An 8813-nucleotide genomic window follows, 5' to 3' on the forward strand; every position below is an offset into this window, starting at 1 on the left:
CTTCCACAAAGAGGAGACTTAAGGAGGAATGATCAACAGAAAGTTCACAGAATGCTAGTAGTTAACCAAGTAGTGTAATAAAACATAATCTCATAACTTCATGAGTGATCACATGAAACTTTTGTCTGCTTGTAATTTTACATAATTCTGTATCCATCTACAGTACCACTATAGGCCTCTCACCAAAAACATTTAATCTTGGACAGTCTGTGTGTTTCTGTGTGTTAACTTACGCATGACTACAAGTCGCTTGAGGTTAAATCAAAGTAGCATCTATTTGATAAGACAGCATCTGTTACATGATTCTGTGAAATCTCACAGGACTACAACATACCAAAACCAAGAGACACCTGATAAGTCACTGCAATTTGAAACAGTAGTCTCCCCAAAAGCAATCCATTCACTGACTGTAGAGCTAAGTTACTGATGTAACAACGGAAAATCGGGCCAAAACCAGGAGTTTTTCCAGTTGGTAAAAGCAAAGCCTTTAAATTTCAAAATATCCTGTTAACTTAAAAAAAATATTTTGAGTAAAATATATTAAATCGGGAAGCCAATAGCAGGAACGACATTCCACCAATCGGGGCCCTTCTTGTGACCAATGAGGCATGCACAGTCTCTGTAGCTGATTATAGCTGAGTTACACAGCATCTTTCCTTCGACCTTGGGAACCTGCTCGCTCCCAGAGTTACTGTGAGGTCTTCTGATTCCTTTATTGTGAGTCTTTGTACCTGCAATGCTGTAGCAGGCACCAGACAGGAACACCAACATCATGACCTCGCAGTATTCAAAACTGTAGAAATGCTTTCAAAGCAAAGGGGTGGGGGGTGGCGAAGGAAGATATATAGATGTATGCCAAAACTAAAAAAAGAGGAAAATAAAGTTTAATAGCTTTTAGATGGGAAATTTAATTTTCCTTTTAAGAATAGACTTCTTAACTCTTTCTGCGACACAGCTATTAATAAATATGTATTTTTTTAATTTAAGAAAAGATGCCGAAATTTTATTTTGTAAGGGGAAATTGCAATCGAATACAATATGACTTATTAAATCTTGCCTAGAGACTCCAAAATGGAAATTCTTATTAAAAAAAAAAAAAAAAAAAGCCTTACAGACAGGACTTTCTGTCCAGAAGCAAGAAATCATTTGGCAATGGGGTGGATGAGCTTAGTTGCCGTCCTTTGCTTCATGTCCATTATGTAATGCTTTCCCCGGCTTTCGGTGTCTAGTTTCACCAACCTTTCAGGTAGATTACAGAACCGTCACAAAATCAGTTATCTGGTCATAACTTTCAAAAGCAGCTTAAGACGTGGCTTGCAGCGCGTCCGCATACAGTGGAGGCTTTTAGAAATCTGCGGGGGCCATTAGCTCTCCGCAGCTTCCTCCCCAGGTTTCCCATCCCTCCTCCCCCAGCGTCCCCGGCGACTAGATCTGCGGGCAGCTCCGAGCTCGACGCAGGGGAAGCTCGTCCTGACTGCAATGCAAACCCCGTCCTGGTCTGAACCGGAGAAGGTAGCTCAGGCCGGGAGCGTGGACGCAGGCTGCAGGGAGGGCGGCGGGGACGCCAGCCGGGGGTGGCCAGGAGTGCCCGCGAGGGCCGTCCGCAGTGCACGCGCACGACCGAGCCCGATGCACAACTTGCCCGGCCGCTGCCCGCGGCTCCCCGGGTTCCCTGAAAGGTGCGGCATAGGCGTCGGCGGGCGCGGGCGCGGGCGCGGTTCGGTTCTCTCTCCGCCGACAATTACATCAGTCCTCCCGGCCCCGACTCTCATTCCCAGCCAGCCGGCCCGGGGGTGCGGGCATCGGGGGGTGGGGGATGAAGACCCGCACGCGGGGGACGCAGGAGGGGGGAGGAGGAATGCGTGGACCCCGCAGCCGCGGGAAGGGAGGGCGGGCGGCGAGCGGCGACCGTGACACCGGCAGCCCCCTCCCACTCTCACCGCAGCGGGGACCCATTTGGCCGCCCCCGCTTCCGCGCCGCCCAACCCGGGAGCCGCCGGGGACGGCGATGCCTCGGGGGAGGGGGAGCCTGGAACTGCGGCCGCCGGACCCGCGCACAATGCCCCCGGGCCGCGCGGCGGGCACGGGGCAGGCAGCCCGCGGCCGAGAGACGCTTACCTGCCGGGCGAGCGGCGGCTGCGGCGGGGGACGGCCCGAGCTGTCCGCCGGGCGCGCGGGCTGGAGGAGGCTCCCGGGGCGCGGAGGACGGGCGCCCCTGCGCCGAGCTGCGGTCTCCGGCGCGGACGGCGGCGGCCGCGCGGCGCCTCCAGTGGTCCTCCGCGCCGCAGCCCCTCCTCTCCCACGGGCGGGGCGCGCTGGCGGGGCGGCGCTCCGGGCTCCCCGCCCCCGGCTCCGGAGCACCCGCCGGCCCCCGGCGCTCCCGCGAGCCCGATGCGCGCCCGCCGCGCCCCCTTCGCGCTGGACTCCAGCGCCCGTCTCGACCCTGCCGGGCGTCAGAGGGAACCCGTAGGGTACAGGGATCGATCGCTCCGCAGACCCTGGCGGGAGAGAGAGCGGGGCGGCGCGCGTCCGGTCCAGCCGCGGTGGGAGCGCTGGACTGGAAAGAAGAGGCCCCGAATGCTGCAGCGCTCTGGCCGTGGAGTGGCTGGAGAGGACTCCGCCCGGGGAACTGCAGCTCGGTGGCCTCCGCTCTGGGAGAGACTCAGCCGCTGGCCCCCAGCCCCGCCCGAGGCCTCATTCAATAAACTATGTGCAGCCTGTCCGTCCCGCCAACTCCTAGACCCAGGGAGACGCTTGGACCGGGTGGAAGGAAGGCACAACGGCTCTAAGTCCCCGGCAAAGCCCCGCAGTGTCCGTGCAGCCCCCTGACACCCTTCCCACCCAGAAACTATCATGCTTAAGCTGTTCCTGGCATGCGTCCAAGACCAGATTGATCTAAAGGCAAATTTACACGGAGGGACGGGTTAGTTTAAATATTTGCACAGACGTTTCTCCTGTAAAGGGATAATTGAAGAATGTCCCAGTATAAAGACATTGCTGTCAACTACTTCAAGGGGGCAAACCTAGAGACCTGGTCCAAACAGGGACTGTGAGAGCGCTCTAGCTGTTTTGAATTGGAGGAGGGGGCCGGGGTAACCTGTCCCTTTAAAAACTGAAGATCAGTCCCCAACGGAGACAGCTCTTACAGGGCATGTCACAGTTGCCAGTGCTGAGCCACTCCAGGTGTGCTGTGGTATAGCTATGAGCAGTCTAGCCTACATGTAATTTCTTTGAGTCTCCAGTCTCGTCTTAGGGATTAACTTCTTCCATCTTGAGTAACAGCCCTCTTAAAAATTAAAAAATTTAAAAATAAGCTGGACCTTGTGAGACAAGACAGTTCTCACACCAGTCTCTCCCCTGCGAAGACAAGTCTTTTCAAGGAAGCCATCCGGTTGCTGAACTTATCACTCCGTTATGGCCCCTTCCCATCTGGGTCCCAGTGGCAGAAACCACCGATACAGCTTTCACACACAGACATGGGCATGCGTGAGAAATACCAGAGCGTGAAGCTCGCCGTCTCTACCTAAAAACGACCTCTCGGTTTTTTACATACCCTCTATAACCAGAACCATAAACTACCCAGGGACACGGGGGAGCCACCGAAACCCGCAGTTCACGATTTATTCTAGGAAAGTACGCGTGCTTGCTATTCTCTTCCATAACATTATTTGGAAAACACATTTTATACATCAAAGGGAAACGTCTCCTGCCTGTCTTGCTGACTAATGGGCGGATGAGATGTATCCGCACCACACCATCCATCTAGGACAGCAGGTGGGGTAAAGAGAGCCGGATGTGTATCAAGGCAGTTGGACCACTCTGTCGATCACAATATTTAGAACACTCAGACTGGCAGAGATGTGTAAGTGTGAGTAACAGGCTTTTCACTGTTCCCCGGCTATGGCGGTGTTATTGCTCTGAAGAGTGGTAGGGAGCAGTGTATGTATATGTATTTGCCTGTGGATGCTTGCTGAGAGCTTAAGTCACAAGTCAGATGCTAGCTAAAAGGATCTCTTCTCCCGTAATCCATCCCTTGTGTTTGTCCCAGAGAGGGACTTCTTCTGGGAAGCAAGATAAGGATGTTCTTAAGTACCTGGTGCTATTCATCCTATAATTCCATCACATGCAGATGAACGGAGCCTCACATGAACCATCATAGTCCCCACCATCAATTCATCCAACTCACACATGCACTGTCTTTGCAGGCTTTTATTGGGTGCTGCTTTGGCTGGCTTTACTTGAAAGGCTGAAGTGCTTGCTAGGGTGTCACGGAAAAGACACAACCCAGGGCATCATGTGTGAGAAAATGGGGAAGTGAGAATTGAAGCTGAGAGACTGGCCCAGCTATTAGACTAGTGAGTTATCTGGCCCTTTTGGAATACAGCAGAGAAAGAAATCCCATGCTTTGTTATACTTCTGGCTGGATTGTTCTTCAGGTGGCTCGGTTCTGCTAAGAACTGCAGTTCCCCAAATCTCCTTTCCTGTGTGTTTACAAGTCTATATTTGTCATTATGGGCAGAAGTATAGAGTCACCTGATATTTGAGAGGCAAAAATAACAGAGCAGACACTGCATTTCAAAAACCATCATTGCCTCTGGGTGGCAAAGACACACGCCATTTGTGATGAAAGCAAAAGATGTGTGAGGGTTTCTTGCCTCATGCTTCCTTCTCTATGGAATGACCACAAGCCAGCTGAGAGACTCAGGTGGTCACACAGCACCAAAACATCTCTAGAGATGTCCACAGCAGCCCCGCTCTGTGGCCCCTCTATAGCAGGATGTTTGTGGCTGTCTGATTTCCCAGCCAGCGTGGACTCCTGTCCATGTGTCAAGGTCGCTGTCCTGCCTTCCAACTCCTTCTCCATCTCCTCCCACAAACGTGGAGGCGACTCCCTCCACGTTTGTGACAAATTCCTTCATTCCAAATACTCCCGTTGGTTCTGAATCCCCAATGATCCCATTTGCAAGGACCTTAAGCCCGAGGTGGGATGCTTCCTTCTTGCAATGGTGCAGGCGTATGAGAGCAGTTGTGAGAAATAACTGCTGAGAAGCAAGGAGAAATGGGACGGTGTGCTGCTCTAACTGTGCTGGTACAAGAGGCGAAATTATCCGTCATTTAACATTGTGCTGGCTTACAGAAAAGACTCTGCTTTGACATTATACAACTACTCAGTAATTATCGGCAAATTAGCCTATATTAGTAAATCACTCACATAATCAAAATGAACAATTATTTTACCTTTGATAGGATATCATTTTGGCCTCCAGAATGAAAAATAAGTCAAACGTCAATTGGAAAATTCTGACCAGTACTTTCTCCCAGCTATGGAAAAATCCTGAGTTTCTCATTTTGATACCAATTTAAGCACATCAATGAGCATTTCCTTTTTAACTTACTTTTTGGAAAGTGGATTTTGGAACAGGTTTATCAGGGCTAGCAAGAGGTGGGTGAAGGCCCTTGCCACCAAACAAAGCTGATAACCTGAGTTGATCCCTGAGATCCAGAAGGTAAGGAGAAAAGCAACATCCACAAATTGTTCTCTCATCTCCACACTCCCACAGGGCATCAACCAGCCGCACAAGCCCCAGGGGAGGGGAGCCCACATGTAATAAATGAATAGGTAAATATGTGTAATTTTAAAAAGATTTGTGCGTGATGTGTGCATGTGTAAGTGTGTGGCGTGTGTGTGAATGTGCACATGAATACAAGTGCCTGCTGAGGCCAGGGCCGTCAGATCCCCATCAAGCTGGAGTTACAGACAATTATAAGGACAACCTAATGTGGGCACTGGGACAAGATTCTGATCTTCTGCAAGTACAGTATATACTCCTAACTGCTGACCTCTCTCTCCAACCCCCAAAAAATATACTTTAAAAAACCAAGTTCACAAATATGACAGTATCAAGGGACATAGTCAGAAAAGCAAAGGACACACTCTTTGAAACCATGAGTTTCTGGGCTTAGACAGAGGCTGTCCTGTTCCCTAGAGCTTCCGGGTCTGAAGAGCTTTTTCCTAGCCTTCCTTACAACCTGGTTGACAACTTTGGCTTTTCATATATACATACACTTCCCCCCACGGATGTAAAGCTTCCCGCAGACCTCATACACTATTGAGCCCAATCTCCCCAAGAAGATTGTCATCAAGAAACTGAGGTTTTTCTAACCTGGCCATGTGTCTCTATGTCTTTCACCCTCACAGTTTCAAGTCGTCCAAAGTGGTTTGCGGACCCAGGCTAGACAATACCTTTGTCTCCACTACAGAGTGAACCTTCTGTTCAGACTGCCTTAACTAAATGCCTAAAAGGATAAAGAACTGACATACTGCTGAGTTTGCACCAACAGATTAACTTGTCCTGGCTGAGGCAGGAGACAGCACTAACTGTTTGTTCCTTTATTTAGTTCAACAAACATCTTTGAATGATATGAATTAGTCATTATTACGGGAATTGACCTATTGTAGGTAAGAAAGAAAGAAAAAAAAAAAAGGCTCTTGCCCTGGTAGAGCTTTCCTTCTGGCAGAGTGAGAGAACAAGCAATTCACTCACCAGATGAAATAAATTATATAATATACCAGAAACTCATAGATGATTATGGGGTGTAGACCTCAGGGATGAGAAAGGACTGTCAAATAGCCAATCAATAAGATAAAGATTGAGGCTCCGATGAGATGAGAAGGTGACAACTGAAGGCAAGCATGAAGGAGACCTGGAAGGCCCCCTGGAGGGCCCACTCCCACTTTAGTCTGCTCTGTGAATGTGCATGCCTGGTGTCCCAGCAAGGTGGGGACCAGCCATAGCGCCTGGTGCAGAGGATGAGGATCACCACGGGCTTGGGAGCTACTGGGAGGACTTTGAAGGCATTGTTTGATGGGATGGACCACTGGACTTCGTGCTGAAAGACCCCCGGAGGGTATCTTTCGTCTGAGAGACCCCCTCCCAAGGAACAACGAGGCCATTCGGATGCAAACAGCAAGAGGCTTTTATTTTGATACACGGGTACCCGGGGCAGCAGAGTCACTCGGAGGACTTGCGCGCCCTCTGGGTGCAAAGCTGGGCTTTTTATAGGGTTTTAGAGCAGAAGCGCAGGTACAGAAGCGAGAAGCATGGTTACAGGGGGCTGATTGGTACATTTACATGAGACCACAGTTTGCGTCAAAGTTTGGCAGGGACACCAAGATTACAGGAACTGGGTGGTCAAAATGGTCATGATGACCCCTTGACGTGGCCGGCCACCTGTTGTTTTCCTTAGGACTCTTATCTCAACTGGAACAATCTCACAGATATCCATGAGGGTGATTAACACAAACTGTTTTTAGCTCGACTGGGGCAGCCTGACCACAGATATCCCAAGTGGATGACACAGCTGGGTTTCTTAGTAATTTTTCAGTTTCCCATTTAGCCTTCAGAGTTTTATAAAACAGTGGTGTCCCACAAAATGGCGTTAGCTATGTTTAACTTAGGGTGAGGCTGGGGTCTTTCAGTGCAGACAGTGAGAGTCTTTGGCTTGATTCTCAAAAGAGCTCCCTGAGCTGCTGTGTTGAAATAGACTCTACGGAAGCACTCATGGAATCAGAAAGGGTTCTTTCCTTTAGTCCAGCGGTGAAGGTGCCGAAGGGCCAGCTAGGTGGCTGGTGGTAAGGAGAAACCGAAGTAAAAATGTGTTATACAGGTGCAGCCACTCTTGATTTTTCCAACGGGTTGGATTCCTGGTGGGTTATATCATCCTGGTATTTGAATGACTTATGAATGAGACTTACTTTCATTACATTAGTAGAAAAAACTCCCAAGAGTATATAGCAGCTCAGGCCTGGATGGAGAACAGACATTCCTCTTGTGCCTGGCCAATCACTTTGGCGAAGGGACCACTCCTGGAAAGGAGGCCCCACCTTAAACCATGCTGTAGAGATAGGCAGAATAACTAGTGCTTTAATGAGACATGTTAATTCTCCTCCCCAGAACCCCCAGCCCTAGTGCGGTATCTAATTGGTTGGCCACAAATTTTTAAAGTTATTTAGGAAAGTATAACTTTCCATCCCTCTTCTAGGCATGCTTAATGTTCTCAGTCCTTCTAACTCTTTCTCTAAAGCCTCGCTCCCTGCCCTGGGGCTGCTTGCTGGGCAAGTGACTGGCCTCCTGCCACCTTACAAGGCTTGCCCCACCCTCTTCTTCTCTCTTCCATTCTCCAGAAAGTTGTTGACATTCACATCTGTCCTGTCTGGGGCTTTTCTTTTAAACGCTAGTGAAATTGTTCTTGAGCGTCAGTGTGAGTCCATTCTTAAGTTATTTTATTAATTAGACTAAGAACCCCAAGAGGGGAACCCTAGTTTCCCCTTTATCACCTGATGACCCAGATGGGAACCCCCAAATCCCAATAGCTATTCTATTATTCTCGAGGTGAGGCTGAGAAGAAATTGGTGGCCCTCCTGCTTCCTGTTCAGGTAGTACTAGTTACTGACAAAGGTGCCGATACCTGAGGATGACCATTACAAAGTTCTATTCCTTGGGCTTTTATAAACACACGCACACACACAAGCACACACATGGGGAGGGGCAGTGCGTGGGGAAGGGGAAGAGACAGAGAGATTGTTGAAAATTAGCCAAGCATATCTCACGACTTCCCTCCCTGGAGTCTCTGTCAGCTAAGACTCACAACATACTTGCTCAGTACGAAGACACACACCTTTGGTCACTTGGAGACAGAGGCAAATGGAGCTCTGTGAGTTCAAGGCCAGCCTGGTTTACACAGTAAAACCTTGCCTCAGAAACAACACACACACACACACACACACACACACACACACACACACACACACA

At 49.7% G+C, this 8813-nt stretch overlaps 2 protein-coding genes across 4 annotated transcripts in view; one reads left to right on the forward strand and one right to left on the reverse strand.

Moving 5' to 3' along the window:
- The window catches only part of Osbpl6 (oxysterol binding protein like 6), a 162331-nt gene extending 160050 nt beyond the window's left edge, over nt 1-2281 (reverse strand). For all 3 annotated transcript variants that reach the window (XM_055600063.1, XM_055600062.1, XM_055600059.1), the window contains exon 1: nt 2119-2281. The gene's annotated coding sequence lies outside the window, so the exon portion shown is untranslated. The remainder of the gene's footprint in view (nt 1-2118) is intronic.
- Nucleotides 1330-8813, forward strand: part of LOC129671285 (cytochrome c, testis-specific) — a 50463-nt gene continuing 42979 nt past the window's right edge. The window contains exon 1 of the mRNA XM_055600065.1: nt 1330-1512. Coding sequence (XP_055456040.1) covers nt 1480-1512 — 33 coding nt within the window. The 5' untranslated portion in view covers nt 1330-1479. The remainder of the gene's footprint in view (nt 1513-8813) is intronic.

This window comes from Psammomys obesus, unplaced genomic scaffold (genome assembly GCF_907164565.1).
Source record: "Psammomys obesus unplaced genomic scaffold, mPsaObe1.curated_primary_1811, whole genome shotgun sequence".
Lineage (NCBI taxonomy): Eukaryota > Metazoa > Chordata > Mammalia > Rodentia > Muridae > Psammomys > Psammomys obesus.